General features: G+C 39.0%; 2 protein-coding genes across 3 annotated transcripts in view; both read right to left on the bottom strand.

The window, feature by feature from the left end:
• The window catches only part of NELL1 (neural EGFL like 1), an 847,777-nt gene that overhangs the window by 280,920 nt on the left and 543,030 nt on the right, over positions 1–23,827 (bottom strand). The window lies entirely within an intron of this gene.
• Positions 17,645–19,255, bottom strand: LOC131810419 (isocitrate dehydrogenase [NAD] subunit gamma, mitochondrial-like). Its single transcript, XM_059138349.1, has one exon. The coding sequence runs from the start codon at positions 19,204–19,206 to the stop codon at positions 18,037–18,039; it is 1,170 nt and encodes a 389-aa protein (XP_058994332.1). The 5' UTR covers positions 19,207–19,255; the 3' UTR covers positions 17,645–18,036.

Below are 23,827 nucleotides of genomic sequence, written 5' to 3'. Positions count from 1 at the left end.
TGCAGGTGCTATATGTAAGGACCTGTTTAGAAACTGTCCCTGCTCCCCTTCCCCCAGGGGATTTACAGGTAACAAAGCCCAGATACAAAGGTGGGTCAGGCCAGGTGGAGACATCTCATGCCGGGGGCACGCAAACTGTCTCCCTGGTTACCAAGGAGTATGGGCCCCCGCCCTTTGGGAGCCCTTCTGGCGCCAATCCCAATCAAGGTGTAATAGGCTGGTTCAAATGTCTACTAGGGTAAATTGTAACTCAATTGGTCACCTAGCATCACTGTGGAGTTCCCTGTGTGTGTTACAATCTCATTGGCCACCTGTGCGTGGCCAGACCTGACTGCATGGCCTTTGCCCTTAAAAGTTAGTCTGTGAAGAGGAGAGGGATCACCCTCTCTTGTAAGAGGTGCGGCCCCGAACGTTCAGTTTGATTCTTGATGCTTGGCGCGAAATAAAGCTTTGTTTGACCTTCGCTTTGTATCAGTCTCGCTCCTTTAATCATGGACCCAGTATTGGGGCATAACACTATATTCGTCAACACTCTTACCTTTCTTTAATGACTCCCTACACCATGATACACTCTAACCTCTTTTACCTGTGTTACCTACTTAAGCTTGACAACCATCTCATGAGATGTTTACTGTTTTATCCCTTTTTTTAATGGCTGAAGATACTAAGACTTGAGCAGTTGAGTCACTTTCTCAAAGTCTCTCAGTGGAAAGTGAAAAGGCCAAGGTTCCAACTTAGAGCTGTTGGATTCTCTATGACCCAGGCTATTTCCTACATATGCTTAATAGTGCTTCATGTTTGGTTTCACATAAACGTTTTGTTTAGCTTGCTTCAATCTATGGCATACAACCCCGAATCCTTCTGAGGTAAAATAAGAATAGACAACTGTAATCACTTAATAAATAAAACATAATAATACAAGGTTTACTGTTTCCATCACTCACCAAATAAAATGTGATCTTGGATGCAACTTGATATCTGAGTCACCCAGGCTGTTGAACCATAGTTGTTTTTTTTTTTTTTTTAAAGATTTTATTTATTTATTTGACAGAGAGAGATCACAAGTAGGCAGAGAGGCAGGCAGAGAGAGAGAGAGAGAGAGGAGGAAGCAGGCTCTCCATGAGCAGAGAGCCCGATGTGGGACTCAATCACAGAACCCTGAGATCATGACCTGAGCCGAAGGCAGAGGCTTAACCCACTGAGCCACCCAGGTGTCCCTGTTGAACCATAGTTTAATCTGATTTTTTCAAAAGCAGAGGTTCCGGAACACCAAGGGGGCTCAGTCATTAAGCGTTTGCCTTTGGCTCAAGTCATGATCCCAGGGTCCTGGGATCAAGTCCTGCATTGGTCTCCTTGCTCAGTGGGGAGCCTGCTTCTCCCTCTCCCACTTCCCCTGCTTGTGTTCCCTCTCTCACTGTCAAATAAATAAAATCTTAAAAACAAAACAAAACAAAAAAGTAGAGATTCTGATGGACCACTCTACTGAAAGAATATAGAAAGCATTTGGTTTTTTGTTTGGAATTAAAGCTAGGGAGATGTATCCCTACACTTTATCATTGGACAGATTATAGAACCAGTGTTTCTACCCTAGGCTGGGTTTTAAGGGATATGCTTATTAGATCTGTCATTATTGCTGTTGGATATTCAGGACAGAGAAGCAGAAAGAAACTGTGCCTGGCTGAGGTCAAAACAATTATACCTTTATTGTTATCTGAATTGAGTTTTGTCTTATAAACACACATGTGTGTGTGAACATGTATGTGTTTGGGGTTAGCTGCACGTCATGGGTTAAATGACTAAAATATTTTCATCCATAGAAGATAGGTATAATTCTATTAAAGCCACATGGGTACAAGCATCGCTTAAATTTTAATGACTCAAAGGGCTGTCAATGTTGACAGCCATGACACCTGCCAGGAGAAAATGGTATGTTCAGATGCAGGGTCACCAAGCCCAATTCCAGCAGAGCAACAGTGCAGTCAGGGTGTCTATTTTTAGAGCAACTATTTTTAAATCAAAGAACACTTAAATAAACCAAATAACTGAATAGAAAATCAGAGGGAAAAGGTACACTGTGAACCTAACACCCTAATTCTTCACAGAACCAATCTGTGGTGAAAAAAATCTGAGGCCCATTCGTGGCATGGGACAAGATCAGAGAACTCAGACAGGTGTTACGCCTGCTGACCTTGACTCCTAGTGCCCCTAAATGTTATTAGGTTTCAGGGGTAAGGGGGCATAGTTAGGAGATATCACTGCTAATAAGAAAATTTCCACACTCATGTAAAAATATAACGGTTCCTTTCTTTCACCTCAAGCGTGGTCACCTTGCACTCATTATTTCAAATAGTTTCCTATAATCTCTTCATCTCTAGATCTGGCATGAATCCAACTGCAGAGGACAACCTATGAAAAATGAAGGAAGGCTCTTCCTCATTTATTAAATTAAGTCGATGAGAGTTTTCATCTGGCGAAGGGTCACTGAAAGGAGAGAACCCAGGCTGTTAATTTCAAGGGGAAGATTGCTCTCAGAACACCCCACGAGAAGGAAGATAAAAACACTGACATACTGCAATTAGTGCAGAGGCTCCCCCATACGTGGAGAAACACCATGTTTCCTGAACTTTCCATTGTCATTATACTTTCGAAAAAATCAAAAGGGAGGTGCCTGTGAACTAGTTTACGTTTTGATTTTCAGCTCCACTTCCTAACATGATTTATCGGGTGCACCTTTATCCCACCAGATGTTTCACTTAATTGATCCACTCGTACAGATGAAATGACCCATCATGTCAGAAGATCGACCAACTGTTCCAATGAATTGATTAATTATTCCAGTAGCATGACCATTTAGCTGGACTGAAAGACCTGGCTTTTGCATATGCAGAATTCTGAGTGTGAGATCCCAATAAAAAACACTAGGCTCCAACAGACAGAAAGTCCAAGGGCCTAAGAAGGCATTTCAGAGGAGAGGAAACAATTACATATAAACTTTATAAAATTTATTTTAAAATTTAAGAAAAAAATTTATTAAAAAATCTTTATCAATACCATAAAATTACAAATAAACATAATCTCAACCTCATCAGCAATTAAAAACAGTAAAAGACAAACCATTAACAAATCCCAATTTTCACTAGTCAAGTTAACAGACAGGCTGATGAGAAAATAATTCATGTCCTTTGTCTCAATAATTCCACTTTGAGTATGGTCTCTTCCAAGAACAATCCTTAATATGGAAAACAGAATGGGCACTAAGAAAATGATTGCATTAGTTAGGATTATGAAAATTTAAAAGCTGAAACATGCAAAAGTTCATAAAAGGCTAAGAAGACTATTGTAAATGTTCATAATAGAAAAATATGCAGCTATTTTCTTAAAATGTTTATGAAATATTTATAATAAACTGATATGTACACAATATCTATATTGTTTCAACTATACAGGGATACAGTTTGGTAGCTTCTGTTGCCTGCATAGCTTTGCAACATAAGTCTTTGGCCCTGCTATTTATCATGTTCTTTTCATATCTTCTGGAAGCATCCTTTTGATAAACACATTGCTGCATTTTACGTGCTAGAATGGCAATTATGATTAATTTGGATGCATTTATGCTTGTCACCCATCAGGCATCAAATGATTCTCTAAGTACCCCTAGAATCTATGTGCTTCTCAAGTCTTTTACAGTGTAACAATCCTTTAAATAGCAGATTTTTACTGCTAAATTAAATTTAAAATTCAATTACCATAAATAAGGAATAACACATCTGCAGCTGCACATTTTTCTCACTGAGCTCAGAGTATAACAACACCATTTCTTATTTTTGTGTGGCTGTTGTCATTTCCCAGGAAAGGCTGACCATACATTTGAGCAGAAAGTTAAATGTTACTTGCAAATTCAGTATTAAGCATCAAGGGTTGTCTCTTGGAAACAACCACCACACCCCTGGGATTTTGACCCTGGGGATCAAAACTGACTATCAGCAAACAAAGAAAATCTTAACTGTTGTGTGTAACACTGAACTGTTGTGTATGACACTGAAGACCCTCACGACAGGGTCTTACATCTTCGCCAAATGAAAACTCTCAGACCACAGTCTGGTCTCCTTTCCTCATTGCTTCCTTACATAAAAGAAAACAACTTAAAAGACCAAGATGCCCAATGTCTTATTGTCCTTTCTTACTCCATATTCCTTTGTGGAATGCCTCATCCTCTCTCCCATAACAATATTCCTTAGTAAGTACACCATATATTTCTTGGGGCTTCCCATGTGCTGGAAAGTCTTAAAGTCTCTTGGGATATATCTTCATAAACAAAGATCCCTGCCCTTACTGGCATTTGCATCCTAGAGCAAGGGAGATAGACAATAAAGAATGACTGAGTAGATGATCTAGATTATCAGAAGGGGGTAAGCGCTAATTAAAAAAGAAAGAGGAGCACCTGGGTAATTCAGTGGGTTGAAGCCTCTGCCTTCCGCTCAGGTCATGATCCCAGGGTCCTGGGATCAAGCCCCACATTGGGCTCCTGCTCAGCCAGGAGCCTGCTTCCTTCTCTCTCTGCCTGCCTCTCTGCCTACTTGTGATCTCTGTCAAATAAATAAATAAAATCTTAAAAAAAAAAAAAAAAGAATGGTACAGGAGATAGATACAATGTAAATGTAATTGTAATGTAAATGTAAAGAATATGTAGGCTCTAAATTAGCACAGAAATATGAGCTGCAAATGTCTGTGCTTTATAGAAGAGAGGTAATTTTTTTTTTCCAGGCAAAGGAAGCTGGTTTGTCCAAGATCATAGAGCTAGTGAGTTCAGTCCGCAGGATTAGATCTCAGCTCTCCTGGAGGCTCTGCCAATGCTCTCTCCCCATCGCTACTTCTGTGTTACATGGAGATAAAGGGAATGGACTTGGGAATCAAAAGGACCAGGGTTCAAGCCCTGGCTCTGTCCCCTGGACAAGTTACATAACTCTTCTGCCAAAAAATGTTTCTATCTAGAAAATGAAGATAATTATAGTACCTACAATTACAAACATGTACAAAGATAAAAGGAAATGCACAGAAGGCATTTAAACACAGTATCTGAAATATCAGCACATGTTGAATGGTATTGCAGCTTTGTTTTTAAATGTCATTTGACTGCCAAACATCTATACTATACTAAAACAACGAATAGTAGGTTCTAGCTGCCACATTAACATTAAATGAACATCTATTATATGCAAGTTTTTGTTGCTCAGACATCTGTTATATACATGATGAGCATACTGGGACTTTTCATGCCAGTGGCTAGTCTATGGGTTATCTCATACATATATATATATGTGTATATATATATACACACATATAATAATATATTATATATAATATATAATATAATAATAATATAATATAAGATAATAATATATAATATAATAATATATATAATATATAATATACACACACACACACACACACACACACATATATACATATTTATAGAAAGCAGACTCCTGGAAGGTTTCACTGGAAAAAAAATCAAACTCTTCAGTGACCCAAACCAGTCAGAGATCAAATAAAGCTGAAGGTCATGGTGGCAGATGAAATTCTCCTTCTTCAAACACTGAATTGACTGGAAATTGGGTCATCTATGAGAAACATTGACTTTTCACAATGCTCTCTAGTTTTCTGGAAGAAAAAAATGCTTCAATTTCCTCCATAATATATAAAATTAGAGCAAGCCAAAGAACAGTATCCACTTTATAGGAAGAACACCTTTTTGAAATTTGTCCAAGCCTTCAAGAAGAACAATCTGATATATATATCTTGAAGTGTATTTTCCATCCGCAAACATACATCTGTGTTTTTTTCAGGTACTCATCTGGCAGTGTAATATTTTCTTCTAGACCTGAAGCACCTTGACGGCAGGACCCATGTCTTATCTAGTTCTTCCTTTTTCATAGTTTCTACCACAGTGCGCCACTCACACCAGGAATGCAACTGATGTCTAGTCAACACATGAGTCAACACGGGGTGGATGCCCTAGCTTCTCCTTAGTTGCCTAGAAGAGTGCTGATATACCACAAAGAAAGGAAACAGTGCTAAACATTTCTGTATAAAGGCAGAAGCCATAGTGGAGATGTCACATAAGGGAGAAGAGAGACACACCAGCCAATAAGCACCAATTGGCAGCCATGAGAACGAGATTATCTTGGATGTTCCAGACTCTGATGAGCTCCAATTGGATTGTAGCCTCATGCATAATCCCAGCCAAAACCACAGGGAACAGAACCCTGATGATCCTCAAATCATAAAAAATAATGAATCATTGTTTAAAGCCAGAACACTCTGGGCTGGTTCAATGTATAATAATAGATAACTGAAATGTAAGTGAAAAGGTCACATGCTTAAGACCAGGAAAAACATGGGTCCTAGTCCCCCTCTGCCACCTGCCCGTTCTGAGACCTTTGGGTCTGATGCAGACCCTATTATTAGTATTCCAATTTCTTCATCTCTGCCGTAGAAAGAAACCTACCTCACAGAACTGTGAGAATTAAATAAAATACTGCCACAGGTAGCAAGTTAACTGCCACTGTGAGGATTACTAAGGCAATAGAAATAATATGGACTTCATTTCTTTGTGGTGTTCTTGATGTAAATCCCATTTGGTAGTCCAAGCCAAGCTATTACATCACTACTTCTCATCTTCTCCTCAGTCTCTACCACATTCCCATATCAAGTGTTAGAACAGTAAATGGAAAAGCTTCCATTTTGGACTAGCCTCCTGACTGCCCTCCTGGTCTCCACTTTTGTCCCCTCACGACTGTCTCTCATCTACTCTGCAGCCAGTGACCTATCCAAAGTCGTAAAACATTTCCCATCCCTCCCCAGCTTTAAATCTACTGATGGCCTAGCACAGAAACTCGAATAAATCCCAAAGCCCTTCTTCTGGCCCAGAGTGCTACATGGACTTGTCACTGTATTCGTGTCACGGCATGGCCTCCCCATCCCCTCTGAAATGTCCTCACCAGCTAGACCAGTCATCTTCAAACACCCCAAGCTCGCCGTGACTTGGGGCCCTGCCTCCATCATTCCATCTACTTGGACGAGATATTCGCATGTCTCCCTGGCACTATCCGGAAGCCTACTCAGATACCAAGTCAGAGAAACTTTCCCTATCAGCTAAAGCAATGCCCACCCACAGTCTTTCTACCACTAGCTGTTTTTAGTAGCAACATCTGCATTTTGTTCTGTTGTCCTTTCTTCCTAGCTCTCAGAACTTGATAGAATATTCATTATTTGTGTGTTTGTATGCTCACTGTCTGTCTTCCTTCATGGAAAACAAACATCATATGAGAACTGGGCTTCTGTCTTGTTCATTACTTGAGTCCCTTTGCCTACAGCAAAGGTGCACAAATTACAGCCCACAGGCTTGTTTTTTGTTTGTTTGTTTCTTTATGGCACGTGAGCAAAGAATAGCTTTTACAATTTTTCATGATTGGAAAAAGTCAAAAGAAAAAGAGTATTATGTAACATGTGAAAATTATGTCTAATTTAAATTACAGTCAGTGTCCACAAATAACATTTTCTTAGAACACAGCCATGTTTATTCTGTCTGCGCCTCCCACTGCTTTAAAATGGCAGAACTCAAGAGCTGCCACAGAGGCCAGCTGGCCCATACAGCCTAAAGTATTTACTATTTGACTGTACACACACACACACACACACACACACTCAAATCTGACCATGGCCTAATGTCTGGCTAATCTACATGGTCCTAAGGAATTTTTTTTTTTAAAGACTTTATCTATTTATTTGTCAGAGAGAGAGAGCGTACACAAGAAGGCAGAGAGGCAGGCAGAGTCAGAGAGAGAAGCAGGAACAAGGAGCCCAATGTGGGACTTGATCCCAGGACCCTAGGATCCCAGGACCCAAGCTGAAGGCAGATGCCCAATCAGCAGAGTCACCTAGGAGTCCCAGGAATTTTTTTTTTTTTTTTTAAACAGGAAAAGATATCCAACGGGAAAATTTCCCAGCACCCAGGTAACATCGGACCAAGAATACTTGCCCCATGAAAAGCCAGTTAGGTACAAGTTTCTGACAAGGCCCTTGGAAATCTTCCAGATTCTTTACTCCTTCTCCAAATGCACTGCATTTCTGTGAGGAGCAGAATGCAACGTCTGCATTCTCATCAAGTGTTCTAATTGATACGCACACAGTGAAAAGCTAAATGAATGGGAATGGAAATGTTTGAAAAAATTAAAACACAGATTTCTTAATAAAGCTGAAAATAGCTTAATAAAGCTGAAAATAGTCTCCTGGCATCCCAAGGCGTGTTTATTTCTGTTTAAATAGATGACTTCCCATAGACTGTTATCAGCTCAGTGGGGATCCTAGAAGAGAAGCACTTTCCTCCTCCTGTGCATTTTAAGCTCTTTGCAGATGAAATTCAGCCAGAAACGATAAAAAGCATCTGTCAATCTGGATGAAAACAATAACCACGGTCAAGTAATGCTAATACTCTTAGCTGTCCATTTCTTGAGTGCTCTAAACAGAAACCAAACAGTCTCCTAGAAGAAGATGGCAAGGTTGACAGCCCTTTTTGCAGACAGGTGGCTTCTTGGAAGAGGATGATGAAAAGTATCAGGCAGATGAGTGACAGGGTCACTCTCATTAGGAAAGTAGCTGTCACTGTAGTATGCTTACCGACTTAAATCCAGCAGCCTGGTGAATGTTCTGGCCATGGGCAAGTGTGGATGGCACGTGTCCTGCTACCACTGCGGATGAGTGGTGATTGGAACTATGACAGACCCCAGGCAGAGTCTGGGGCAATCAGGGGAAATAGGGAGTGCCATTGGCAGCAGAATGACGGATGACAGAGAAGGTCCTAGATAAGATCCCAAATGAACGCCAAGCCCTATTCCAGAGCGGCTAAGAGACCAAGATTGTATCAGAGCAGGTGGTTCACTCTGGAACTCAGCATCACAGAAGAGAAGGTGATCTGTTTCTAGAGACCGACTTTACTATCCAGGAGACATCTGAGAGGAGATGGAGGAATCAAGAAGTGTGCCAGAAAGAACAGAATGATGAAACATTCTCACTGAGTGACTGATAGAAACACAAGAGAAAGGCTCTGAAGAGGCAGTAACGGGGCTATGAAGTAGCTTAATAACAAACGTTCCTAATCACAAGAATTAGAACCAACCGTGATGAGGGAGCTAATAAGGTGAATTAATCAATATAAAGGGTTTATCCTTCCAAAACAATCACGTCAGAGAAAAATCAGATGTTCATCTTAAATGTTGAAAATCCCACCTTATAGATAATCAGGGCAAGTTTTTGTAGGTAAAATGAATTCAACGATAATTATATGCAAAAAAGAAATAATGGGGGAGGACGCCTGGGTAAAGCATCTGCCTTCGGCTCAAGGTCACGGTCCCAGGTCCTGGCATCGAGTCCCACATTGGGCTCCTTGGTCAGAGGGGAATCTACTTCTCCCTCTGCCTGCCACTCCCACTCCTTGTGCTCTCTCTCTCTCTATCAAATAAATAAACAAAATCTTAAAAAAAAAAAAAAAAAAAGAAATGATGTGGGAAAAGTAAATTTCTAAATATCAGGTAATGGGCAGGTGATGGCTTATGACAGCAGCTCTAGAAGCTGTGTCTCTGTGCTTGACCGTGTGCCGTCCTCCTCCTGTCTTCTTCCCTTCCCTCTTACTCACTCCTGGAGGCACAACTTACTCCAAGGAGCTTTCTAACATCCCCTCTTGTGTGTTCTCACATCACTCTGCTTATGCCACTACTACAATACTCACCACGCCCCATAATAACTCCCCAGTGATTACTGATTCTCAGCCCTCAAGAGGAAGGACATAGATTCTCAAAGCCGCATCCTTAAAGGCCTGCATAGTGCCTGGCTCAAAGCAAGAACCCAGAGGAGGACAAAGGACACTATGGAACAAAGGAATAAGAGAAAGAACAAATGAATGAAGTTACTAAGTCAACAAGTGTCTTATTGCTGGCAAGAATAAAACTGGGATCAAAATGACCTAATTCCAATACAGCATGAACACCCTGCATAGGATCAATCCCAGAGATTTTCCTCTCTGGAGAAAATGAGTTCTTTATAAATCAGGCTTTCTAACATCTTTTTCTGATGCTTGGCATAAAGTTGATTTTTGGCATTCTTTCCACAGAAATCACATCTTTTATCAAGTTGGAAGATCAAAACTACATGAAGTATTTAGGTGCACTCTAGCCACAGCCTTAAATAGTTAAACACCATTTCATTGGAAATTCCTTTACATTTCTTTCCACAGTACCACTTGTGTGCCCAGAAATCTCTACTTCTTCCTTTGCTATTATAGATTTCTGAACAATAACTTCAAAATCTCTTATTTTCTACAGAATGTTCCATTTAAGAAATAAGGTAAATGCCTGAATAGGAAGCAACCTCAAATAAAAAAAGAAAATGTCCTCTTTTATCAATTAAAAGATCTAAAAAAAAAAAAAAAAGAAAAGAAAAAAAAATTTTAAAAAAAAGAAAGAAAGAAAGAAAGAAAGAAAGAAAGACGGGGCACCTGGGTGGCTCAGTAGGTTAAAGCCTTTGCCTTTGGCTCAGGTCATGATCTCAGTCCTGGGATCAAGACCCACATGGGGCTCTCTGCTCAGCATGGGGCCTGCTTCCTCCTCTCTCTCTGCCTGCCTCTCTGCCTACTTGTGATCTCTGTCTGTCAAATAAATAAAATCTTTAAAAAAAAAATGAAAGAAAAATTTGTGCCTCAAAATTGAGTAACTTTGAGGACCGTATTAAATAGACCTCTCTATATAATGTTTGATGAGTTCAGTCATTATGCATAGTTCTATCAAATACATTATTTAACACGCTACATGAAATAGATCAATTTAGAAATATTACCCTTTCTTTTCCCATTGCATTTAATCTCTTCCCATGCATTCTGACTTTAAGGTCTTCCCTAGAACAGTCATTTTTCAAGTACTCTAAAAGTTTTTCAAACCTATCACCATCCCATCTGTCTAAGTTGTTGGAGATAAAGCACCTTTTGAATCTATGTTTGAAGCTTTCTTTGGAAATTTCAAGTGAAGTCACAAGAATTCATATATCATGTTAGGACTTCTTGTTTTCCCATTTGTCTAACAGGCAAATATTTGTGATCTCTATATGGTGACCAAAAACTGAACTATGTTATTAAGTGATTTTTAAAAGGTATATACATAATAATATTCAATATTTGTAATTTTGAAAGCACACTCCCAGGAATAATGGCTAATTTCGCTGTTGAAGGATTTTTTTTCTCCCTATTTAAACATTATTCTCCAGATAAATTCTATAAAAATCCTAAACTGGCATAGCTCATGTCATCTCTTTTCCTCCTCCAAATACCTTCTTATTATTCAAAACAAAAGAAATGACAGGAACGCCTGGGTGGCTCAGTGGGTTAAAGCCTCTGCCTTCGGCTCAGGCTGTGATCTCAGGGTCCTGAGATTGAGCCCCGCATCGGGCTCTCTGCTTAGTGGGGAGCCTGCTTCCCCATCTCTCTCTGTCTGCCTCTCTGCCTACTTGTGATCTATCAAATAAATAAATAAAATCTTAAAAAAAAAAAAAAACTGACAGAATACCTGGTAATATGAGAACATGGATAAGGACTCTAATTGAAGGCAATTCTTTTTTTCTGAGGCATAGAAAAGAGGGGAAATGCCTTGTCTTTGGACATATATGATATTATCTCTCTCTCTTTCATTTACATCTATTTTGCATGAAGTAGATTTGGCACTAAGTGTAGCAAACCAGATGTGAAAACTGATTAGAGCTTGGTCTAGAGTCTTCCTCTGTAGATACTGCTTTTACACTCAGGCTATGTAGGTTTTAAGCATTTGCAATATTGGTAACAAGACTTTCCAATTTTTTTAATTGCTTTTGTAAAGAGCCATTTTTTTCTCCCATTTTAAATATATTTACTTTCTTTTTTCTTTGTTTCTTGGAGCAATCACAAATGCAATCTAGGTAGCTTCCTATTATCAGTATAAGCAAATTCTTTTCAAAAAAATTTTTTTTGAAGATTTTATTTATTTGACAGAGGGAGATCACAAGTAGACAGAGAGGCAGGCAGAGAGAGAGCCGAGCAGAGAGACCAATGTGGGACTTGATCCCAGGACCCTGAGATCATGACCTGAACTGAAGGCGGAGGCTTAACCCATTGAGTCACCCAGGCGCCCCACAAATTTATTTTGATATAAAGAACACTTTAGCGCATTGAGTTCCCATGTTATTCAAATTATCAGGGAAACTCCAAGGACTAAGAGCCTTCCTCCAAAAATTGTCTAGTTCTGTAATCAGCTTCCTGAAGATATTTTTCATATTCTCAACTGATCCTATGGTAATACTATCTTTTTTCTTCAACCTCTGTAATGATCCAGAACTGGATAAATGTCTTCAAAATTCTATTTACACAATTTACGCATTCTTTGTTTGTTTCCATTTCATAGCTTTATTTTAGCCATTCTCATTTCAACAGCACATCACTTTTCTTCTAAGCTTTTGTCCCTGTCTGTCACTACCACGAAGAAGTTGAGTATTTATCAATTTTTGAAATGCCTTCTGGAGGCCCTTGAACACATTCCAGATGAGGGAACATGTGAGGGGGACTGAATGGACTAGTGGCAATCTAAACATTTCTTTAAGGAGATGGGTCTGATGTCAATATTAAAATGGAGGAATGAGGGGCACCTGGGAGGCTCAGTGGTAAAAGCCTCTGCCTTCGGCTCAGGTCATGATGATCTCAGGGTCCCTGGGATCAAGCCTCACATCAGGATCCCTGCTAGGCTTCCCCCACTCTCTCTCTCTGCCTGCCTCTCTGCCTACTTGTGATCTTTGTCTGTCAAACAAATAAATAAAATCTTCAAAAAAATAAAACAAAATGGAGGAATGAAAGGAAAGAGTATGAAGGTGAAGAACCCAGTTTTTCCTCTTCTGTTTCTCTGTGGTTCAAGCAGCTTATGGTAAAACAAAATATAAGAAAATGGAATTAATAAAGTAAAAAAAAAAAAAATTAAGTACCAGAATGAGAAAAGAACATTTCATGGACAAAAAATGCTCATGGCATTTTTTTTTTTTTTTTGATGATTCCTGGAAGCCAATATAGTGGGGAATCTCTCAATGGATCATATCTCACATTACCTGGTAGAAGGACCCAAATTCATGGTGAAAATCAAGTTCTCCTGGTCCTCAGTTCTGAGAGGAATCTTCTCTGCTGACCTTTTAAACAGACTGTTTTTCCCCAAAATCAGAAATCTCCCCTCACAAGATTTTTTATCCCAGACATTGAGGAAAGCTGAAGTCAGAATTTTTTTTTTAAAGATTTTATTTATTTATTTACAGAGAGAGATCACAAGTAGGCAGAGAGGCAGGCAGAGAGAGAGGAGGAAGCAGGCTCCCCACTAAGCAGAGAGCCTGATGCAGAGCTCGAACCCAGGACCCTGAGACCATGACCTGAGCCGAAGGCAGAGGCTTAATTAAACCCACTGACACACCCAGGGCCCTGAAGTCAGAATTTTTAAAGCATTATTCTATAAAAGCAAGTGTATGTATGTAGATGGTGGGGGAGGGCAGATATTATGGAGTGATGCAGTCTAGTTGTCCAACTTTATATTGACCTTCACTGACAACCTTTTTAATAACCCTCAAGGAAGGATACTGATGAGAGAACTATCATCTGGTCACACTACAGACTCATAAATACTAATTACTTGTTTGAAACCACTCAGTTTTGAAGAGATTTCTTACGCAGCTATAGACATCAAAAGCAACCTTACTTAATTTTTATAACGATCTTACAAAGGAAAGTATCTACCCTTATTTTGCAGATAAGCAAACTGGAGATCAGAGAGGTTAAGCATCTTGTGCAGTGTCACAGAGCTCCTATGTGGAATTGCTGGGATGAATGGCAGCTATGCCACCTGAATCATTTGTAGAGTCATTAATCATAATATAGCCATAATGAGAAGGAGTTAACCAAGAGAAAAATCAGACAATTTATAGCTACTGTTCTATTGTAGTTCTACTATTCATCAGGACTTTAAATGAAGCAGAGTAAACTGAGTAGTCTGAGATAAAATCATCTAATACATGTACAGAAATCTTCTCAAGGAATAGAAGCAGCATGCCAACCGCCTGTTTTACTGCCTTGAGGCCAATGGTGTTCCTTAGAGAGGAGCAGACTTGTGAAGAAAGTTCATAGACTGAAGCCAGACAGGAGTATTTTGCAACAGAGTAGTTCTTCAGGTTCTTGACTCCTGCCTGTGAATTCAGGCCATTCTTTTTTTTTTTTTTCTTCCATCTTTTTAACTTTCTTCCTATCTTACTTCCATTAATATTGAGAGCAAGCAAAAAGAGCTGTCCCTGCACTAGATCCTGAGGTTACAGTGGTGGACAACTCCACCATTCCTGTAGCCGAGGAACACATTGTAGAGTGCAGTTGATGGGAAGGAAAGCATGTGATGATACCCAGAGGGCTGCACACTAGGTAGGATATCCAGTGAGCTCTGGAAGAACTGGGAGAGCTACTTCCCTCAATCTCAACAGGGAATGGAAAGAGAGTTAGCCAAGGAAGCGTCCCAAAGGTGGTACTGATTAAGTTTAGTCTTCCAAGGTGAAAAGGAGATCATCACCTGAAGGGGAGAGGAACCAAGGCCATGGGCCAAGGTCTGACCTAGAAAGGATATATGGCTGTTTAACAATGAACTCTGTCTGCACTCTTTTTGGAGCGCCACACTCTGCTGTTACCAGGGTGAAGAGAAGGGACAGAAAGAGTGAACTTGGGGAAGGAAGAAGATCTCAGAACATGAAAGGTCTCCCACGCTATGTTCAGCTGTCCTTCTCCTAAGGCCAAAGAATAGCTGCTGAATGAGAGGCTTTAAGTAGGGAAGTGACATGATCTTATTTTCCTTTCAGAAAGAACTTACTGAGGGCATTGCAGAAAATAGATTTAAGGGAGCTAAACTATAGGCAGGACACAAGTCAGAAATAACAGAATTTGTGAAGTTACTAATAATGAAAAAGTCTAATGAGAAAGGAGGGGTCAGAGAGCTAAGAAGAGAGGTAACTGGATTCAAGAAATAAAAAAGGAGAGGAGCACCTGGGTGGCTCAGTGGGTTAAGCCTCTGCCTTCGGCTCAGGTCAAGATCCCAGGGTCCTGGGACTGAGCCCCTATCGGGTTCTCTGCTCAGCAGGGAGCCTGCTTCCTCCTCTCTCTCTGCCTGCCTCTCTGTCTACTTGTGATCTCTGTCTGTCAAATAAATAAATAAAATCTTAAAAAAAAAAAAAAAAAGGAAATAGAAAAGGAGAGAAATAAGGGGACTTGGTGGACAAGCAGATAGGATTCACTCCCCTTGCTGAATGTGAGTTACAAACCCGTAATATAAATTAAGCAACTTATCCAGTAAGATCCAAAGACAGTATTAATTTAATTTGCTCAATTCTCCTCAGAATTATCTTTTAGAGTGGTAAAAAATGGATAATAATTAATAATCTCTAATCACAGCAAGCACTTATCATGTGACAGTGCTATCAGCTCTGTATTTTCTCCCTCAGTCTTCCAATGACGCTATGAGGTAGGTACAATGATTATCTCACTTTAAGAAATATGAGGCAGAACATGCCAGGTCCTTCATTTCCTGGGTGATTCAATAAACATAGATTGTTTATCTGTATCAGTCACTACATTAGGGGCTATAGATGACAAGGGAAAGATTACAAAGCATCTGCCCTAGAAATTCTCACAGCTGGGATGCCTGGGTGGCTCATTCAGTTAAGCATATGCCCTCCACTCAGGTCATGGGATCAAGTGCCACATCAGGGTCCTTGCTCAGTGGGGAGCCTGTGTCTCCCTCTGTTTGCTACTCCCTCTGCTTGTGTGTGCGATCTCTCTGACAAATGAATACATAAAATCTTAAAACAAAAACAAAAATAAAACACGATTTGTGGTGGCTGGGTGGCTCAGTTGGTTAAGCATCTGCCTTCAGCTCAGGTCATGATCTCAGGGTGCTGGGACCGAGCCCCGCATTGGGCTCTCTGCTCGTCGGGAAGCCTGCTTCTCCCTTTCCCACTGCTTGTGTTCCCTCTCTCGCTGTGTCTCTCTTCATCGAATAAATAAAATCTTTTAAAAATAAATTAATTAATTAAAATTAAAATTAAAAAACGATTTAAAAGTTCATAGCTAAGTGGGACAAATCTAATACTGATAAATGGAAAATTCCACTGTAATGTGTGCCATCAGAGCAGTCTGGATAAACTGTGGGATGACTCTGGAGACAACCACCTTTAACCATAGAGGGAAACTATAGCTCAAACGTACCTATTGGCATAAATACTCATTGTCAAATAGAAGCCAGTGGCCAGGTTACAGTCTGTATGGAAATGACTGCACCATGTATAAATTCCCCTAGTCATGGGAGAAAGAGGTACAGAGTGGGTCTTGTCTGTTCAGGTAGTATGGGATAGTGCAGCCGTGGAAGTGGGAGGACCGCAAGCCAAAATTCATCCCTTGCTCTACTCATCAAACCATGCCTCTGGTGCAGCTCTAGATCTGCCCAGAGCACAGCACCCTGTGGGGCAATGGCAGCCCTGGCCAACAACACATCCAATGTCCACTAAAAGAATACCGTGAATATTTAATAAGTAACTTCTCCCTGCTGGCCTTGTTCTTAAAGACAGACTTCTAGACGGGTAAATAGTCACTTCCTGCTCAAACTAAACCCCACCAAACCTTGGCTCTGACTTGATATATAAGGAGCATAAGATGATAACGTAGTATGAAAAGGCAGAGACTTCTGGAAACCATAAGGAATTTTTCAAGTCTAAAAGTCCACTGTCTTTAACTTGTGGTTCATGAACCACAGCAGAACGAACATTAAAGCTGAGACACAAAAGTTTCCAAAATAGTTTAAGGATTCACTGTTTTTCTCCACCTCACTTTTATTTGCAGTCCATTCCTACAGATGAAACCACTGAAAGTTTCCATAAAACCATTGTATTTATTTCCAACTTGGGTAAGAACAACGTCTGAGCCCTAATAAAATTATCATTTTTCTGTATTTCCCAACTATGATCTTAAAAATACTGTAAATAAAATATATTCTGATGACAGTGACAGTAAACATTTCATTTTCTTTTCACTTTTCAATTTTTTCATTTCATGTCACTTTTCATTTACTTATGTATACTCTTTCCTTAAAAAAGGAGATTGAAAGAAAGGAAACAATCCCAAACTGTGAAGCATCGAATATGGAGTTTGTAACCCAAAGTCACATTTGTACAGCAAAGAACCAGGGGCCCTGTACCTGTTAATTGGGGATTTGAACTCTAGATTCTTGAGGCCAACTGGAAGGAATTCAAAAATGCAGGAGAGCTACAGTGTTCAGGGATGTCCACATGTAAAAAAATGATACCACTGAAACTTCCTTCAAAATATGAACACAACCATGGAAAATGATGAGATACTTAGCAGGGAGTGGAAGCATTCTGTACTAGCTCAGCTTTATGGTACCTTATTTATTATTAAGGTTACAATGTATATTTTCTAGGCAAATTTTATTGCACTAATTAACTCATTAACAACCTCTAGAGAGAAGCCAGATTTCTCTGCAGGATGATTTGCTGAATTTTAATGACCAGATAAAGAGAAAAATCAGTGTTCCAGGTTCTGAGAAAACCCCAGGATTCTACAAACAGCTCTGATTTATTCAGTGCACTGTGACATCAAGAAGTGTGAACTATGGATTAAAATAGAGAAGAATTCCTCAGTACATATGTAACACAATAGATTTGGCTAATTTAAACAAGCAATGTTTATGGCATTCATGACGTTTTCATCTCATAGAACAAATCAGATTTACTTCTCCTGTCTCAGATTCTGAGTTGGAGCAGGAGCAGGAACTAGTTTATTCTAGAGTCTACATTATCCGAGCTGGCTGGAGTGCCTGAGAAGAGAAAAGTAAAGAGTGGGAGAGATTTGGGGAATAGCCCAGCCTCCAAGGCACTGATCATTTAACTGACAGTACTGATGTGGTTTATTATGTCTTGAATAATGTCCAATGTGGTACTCTGGCCTCCAATGTCTGGAGTGTGGACATTTCTGTTCTCCAAGGATGCCAAGACTGCAGTGCGAATGGAGGTGGCATAGGAGTGGAGCTTGAGGTAATCCAGCATAATACAGCTTGCGAGCAGCATGGCAGTTGGGTTGGCAATATTCTTATTGGCTAAATGTCTGCCCACCTGCCTTGATGCTGTTTCAAACACTGCGCACACATGGCCATAGTTCGCACCAGGCACAAGGCCTGCTCCCCCAACCAACCCTGTGCAGACATTGTTGACAACATTGCCATAAAGATTGGGCATCACCATGACATCAAACTGCTGGGGCCGGGATACCAGCTGCGTGGTGGTGTGATCCACGATCATGCCCTCAAAGGTCAGCTGAGGATAGCAGGAGGCCACTTCCTTACAACACTGGAGGAAAAGACCATCTCCCAGTTTCATGATGTTGGCCTTGTGCACGGCCGTCACTTTCTTGCGTCCCATTTCTTGGGCCAGCTGGAAGGCATATTCAGCAATGCGCAAAGACTTGGCCTTGGTAATGATCTTGAGGCTCTCAATCACTCCCTTCATACTCTCATGCTCTAGGTTGCTGTATTCACCCTCTGTGTTTTCCCGAACAACTAAGATGTCTATGTCCTTGTGCCGGGTCTCCACGCCTGGCAGACTTTTAAAATGGATGACGTTGGCATAGAGATCAAGAGTGGTGCGAAACAAGTTGTTACGGGACTTGTGAGATGGGGGCAGGTTGTGGTCAGTTTCGATGTTGCCCTTCAAAGCCACACGGTTTCGGCTGACTGCCATGATGGCATTGTGAATATCCTCTTCACTAGAAGTGGAGTTAACCGTTACCTCCTCAAAGTCCACAGGCACACGTGCATGTCTGAATACAGTCTTGACATGCAACACAAGTTCAGGTCCAATGCCATCCCCGGGAATCAGAGTCACAGTGTGTCGCCCACCATACTTGGCCAATGGAAGAATACTGCGTTTGAAAGAGAAGCTCCTCAGTGAGATCTCACGGGCAAATAAAACCTCCCGAGAATGGCAGAGAGTAGAAGGTCGCAACATGGACTTCACAGAGCAAATGGCAGCTGGCAACATCTTCAATGCGATGATCATTAAGTAGAGAGTAATTTATGTAAAGATACGCATTCTTCCTCTTGTTTTGAACTGGCTTCTTTTGGTGGAATTCTAGATCCAAAATTCTTGCTAGGTAACAACTCTCTCTCCTTCCTTGTATTCTATTTTGACATTCTACTGCAGTGAGAATGAGAGCTAGCCAAGAAGTGATATCTCCTATAGAAAATGTATTTATTCTATGTGTTCAGCTCTGTACGATATACTTTTTAAAAACTGGCTTTATATTTTAGAGCAGTTTTAGGGTCATAGCAAAATTGAATGCGAGGTACAAAGATTTCACAGACAGCACCTACAGCCCATAAAATTCTCCCCCATTATCAAAATACTGCACCAGAGTGGTACGTTTGTTACAACTGATGAACTTACACTGACAAAATATTTTCACCCAAAGTCCATAGTTTAAACTAGAGTTCACTCCAAGGGTAGTACTTTTGGAATTTGGACAAATGGATAATGGGGTGTATTCTCCCAAGATAATATTATATGGTATAGTTTCACAGCCCTAAAAATATGCTCTGCTTTGCCTACTTATCATTCCCTTCCCCCAGCCCCTGATAATCACTGATCTTTTCAGTGTCTCAATAGTTTTGCATTTCCCAGGATGTTATATAATTGAAATCACACTGTATATAGCCTCTTCAGCTTGGCCTCATTGATTTAGTAATATGCAGTCAAGGTTACCTTAACTTGTCTTTTCATGGACTGTTATCTCATTACTTTTTAGCACAGAACTAAATCCCACTGTTTGGATGTACCACAGTTTAGATATTCACCTCATGAAGGACATTTTGGTATTTTCCAGGTTTTGGTAATTAGAAATGAAGCTACCACAAACATACATGTGCAGGTTTTCTGTGGACACAAATTTTCAACTTATTTGAGTAAGTAACAAGGAACACAACTTCTGGATCCTATGGGAAAAGTATGATTGGTTTTGCCAGAAACTGTTCAAATGTCCTCCAAAGTAGTTGTACCACTCTTCATTCCGACCAGCAGTTAATTAAAATTCCCATCGTTCTATAACCTTGTCAGAATTTGTTGTCAGTGTTCCAGACTTTAGTCATTCTAATAGGCATGTACTGATATCTCATTGTCTTAATTTGCATTTCCCTGATGACATACAATGTCGAGTATCTTTTCATATGCTTATTTGCCATCTTCTTAGATGAGGTATCTGCCAAGGTTTTAGCTGATTTTTTAATTGGATTGTTTGTTTTCTTATTGTCGAGTTTTAAGAGTTCTTTGTATTTTTTGGATGACAGTCTTTTATCAGATGTGCCTTTTGCAAATAATTTCTCCCAGTCTGTGGCTTGTCTTCTCATTTGCTTGAGTTTGTCTTTTTCTTTAAGAGAAGTTTTTAACTTTAACAAAGTCTATCTTATTATTTCTTTCATGGATCCTGCCTTTGGTGTTATATCTAAAAAGTCATCACCATGGGGAGCCTGGGTGGCTCAATCAATTAAGCGTCTACGTTCAGCTCAGGTCGTGATCCCATAGTCCCAGGATGGAACCCCACATTGGGCTCCTTGCTTAGCAAGGAGACTGCTTCTTCTTTTCCCACTACCCCTGCTCATGCTTTCTCTCCCTCTCTCTCTCAAATAAATGAAATCTTTAAAAAATAAATAAATAAGAGTAAAATGTCATCACCATATATAAGGTCATCTAGATTTTCTCTTACGTTATATTCTTTGAGTGTTACAGTTTTGTATATTACATATAAGGCTAAGATCGATTTTGAGTTAATTTTAGTGATGGATTTAAGGTCTGTGTCTAGATTTATTTATTTATTTATTTCCATTTGTATGTCCAGTTGTTCTAACACCATTTTCTGGGAAGATTATCTTTGCTTCATTATGCTGTTTTGTTCCTTTGCCAACGATCAGTTGACTATTCGTAGGGGTCCATTTCTGGGCTCCCTATTCTCTTCCATTGATTTACTTATATGTTCTTCTGCCAATATCACTGTCTTGATTACTGTAGCTTCTTTAGTAAATCTTGAAGTTGAGGACTTTCAGTTTTCCAGTTTTCCTCTTCTTCAATATTGCGTTGGCTCTTGTGGGTTTTTGCCTCACCGTATATACTTTGGAATCCGCTTACTGATATCCAAAAAACAACTTTCTGAGATTTTGAGCAACTTTGCATTGAATCTATACATCAAGTTGGGAAGACCTGATATCTTGACAATACTAAGACAACCTATCCATGAATAGAAAACTCAATTTATTTAGTTCTTCTTTGATTTTATTCATCAGAATTTTATACTTTTCCTTATATATATCTTCTACATATTTTTTTATTTATACCTAAGTATTTCATTTTAAGGGATGCTAACATAAATGATATTGAAGTTTTAATTTTGAATTCCACTTATTCATTACTAGTATATAGGAAACAACTGACTTTTCTGCATTAACTTTATATCCTATAATCTTATTATAATCACTTATTAGTTCCAGTAATTTTTTTTGCTGATTCTTTCACATTTTCTACATAATCTTCTCACCTGCAAACAACAGTTTCATTTCTTGACTTTTAATTAGTATACCTTTAACTTCCCATGTCTTACACCATTAGTTAGAAATTCTAGTATAATATTGAAAAGGAGTGTTAGAGGAGACATCCTTGCCTTGTACTTGATCTTTGTGGAAAGGTTTGTCTTTCTCCAAGTATGAAGTTAGCTGTAGGTTGTATGTAGATATTCTTAATAAAGTTAATGAAGTTTTCCTCTATTTCCAGTTTACAGAGAGCTTTCTTCATGAATGGTGTTGGATTTTGTCAAATGCTTTCCTGCATCTACTGGTACGATCATGTGCTTTTTCTTTTCTTTTTTTTTTAGCCTATTAAAGTGATATATTACATTAACTGATTTTTGATTGTTGAACCAGCACTTTATACCTGGAATAAATCTCAATTATGCTTTATAATTCTTTTATACATTGTTATATTCAATTTGCTAATATTTTTTGAAGATTTTTGCATCTATGCTCATGAGAGATTAGTCTGTGATTTTCTGTTTTTGTAACGTTCTTGTATGATCTTTTTAGCAGGTATTGCTGATCTTATAGAATGAGTTAGAGATATTTTCTCTTTCCATCATCTGAAATATATTGTAGAGAACTGGTATAATTTCTTTCTTAAATTGGTATCATTTTTTTCTTAAATGTGAACCCATCTGGGCCTGATGATTTCTGTTTTGGAAGACTATTAATTACTGATTCAATTTTTAAACATATGTAGGTTTATTCAGATAGTCTGCTGCTTCTGATGTGAGTTGTGGCAAATAATGTATTTCAAAGAATTGTTCTATTTCATCTAGGTTATCAAATTTGTGGGCATAAAATTCCTCAAAAAATTCCTTATTTTCCTTTTTAATGTCCATAGGATTTGTAGTAACATCCCTTCTTTCATTTCTGATGTTAGCAATTTAGGTTCTTTCTATTTTTTTTTTAATCCTCTCTAAAGTCTTATTAATTTCATTGATCTTTCCAAAGAGCCTGTTTAGGTTTGGTTTTATTGATATCCTCTACTGATTTATTTTCAATTTCACTGACTTCTACTCCTTTTTTGTTTGTTGGTTTACTTTAGACTTAGCCATCTTTTTCTAGTTTCCTAAAATAAAGCCTTATATTGTTGATTATACAGCTTCATTCTTTTCTATTATATGCATTCATTACTACACATTTCCCTCTAAATACAGCTTTTACTACACCCCACAAATTTTGATAAGCTGTGTTTTCGTTTTCATTTTGTTCAAAATATATTTCAACTTCTTGAAATTTCTTCTTTGACCCACATATTATTTAGAAATGTGTTGTTTAATTGTCACATTTATTTTAGGATTCTACTGCTATCTTTCTGTTACTGATTTCTAGTTTAATTTCATTGGGGTCTCACAACAAACATTATTTGATTCAATTCTTTTGTATTTGTTAAGGTGTGTTTTATGGCCCAGAATGTGGTCTCAGTAAATATCCCTTGTGAGTTTGAGAAAAATGTGTATTCTGCACTTACTGGGCGAAATAGTCTCTATATGTTAATTATACCCAGTTCATTTGATGTTATTTAGCTCAACTTTGTCCTTACTAATTTTCTGCCTACTTAGAGTTTGTTCCTTTTTATTGTTAACTTGTTGAGAAACTGACGAACACTATTCTAAAATGATTGTGCTATTTTAGATCTATATCAGCAATGCAAGAGAATTACAGCTTCTTCACATCCTCACCAACACTTGATATGTATTTCTAATTTTAGCCATTCTAAAATGTAGTGGTAGTATCTCACAGTTTTTGATTTGCATTTCCCTTCTAACTGTGATGATCAATGTCTTTTAATGCATTTTCCTAGCTCAGAGTTACAAGGATTAATATCTAGGTATTTCTAGAAATCAACCACTCAACCTGCAAAGCAGGCAACATCTATGCTTCACAAAGCTATCCCAGCTATGCCACTTAACTGAAAATCAGGCATATCTTTAATTATAAACCGACCACAATCCCATTTTCATTTAACTTTCAGGTACCAATGCCCTTGGTGCAGGTTAGTCATTGGTAGACGAGGTAGGGGAGTTATTTATGCAGACTTCCAAAGGACTGTTAAAATT

The sequence above is a fragment of the Mustela lutreola genome, chromosome 1 (assembly GCF_030435805.1).
Source record: "Mustela lutreola isolate mMusLut2 chromosome 1, mMusLut2.pri, whole genome shotgun sequence".
Classification (NCBI taxonomy): Eukaryota; Metazoa; Chordata; class Mammalia; order Carnivora; family Mustelidae; genus Mustela; species Mustela lutreola.
The sequence above is the reverse complement of the archived record's forward strand: the minus strand, read 5'-3'. Positions and strand labels throughout refer to the sequence as shown.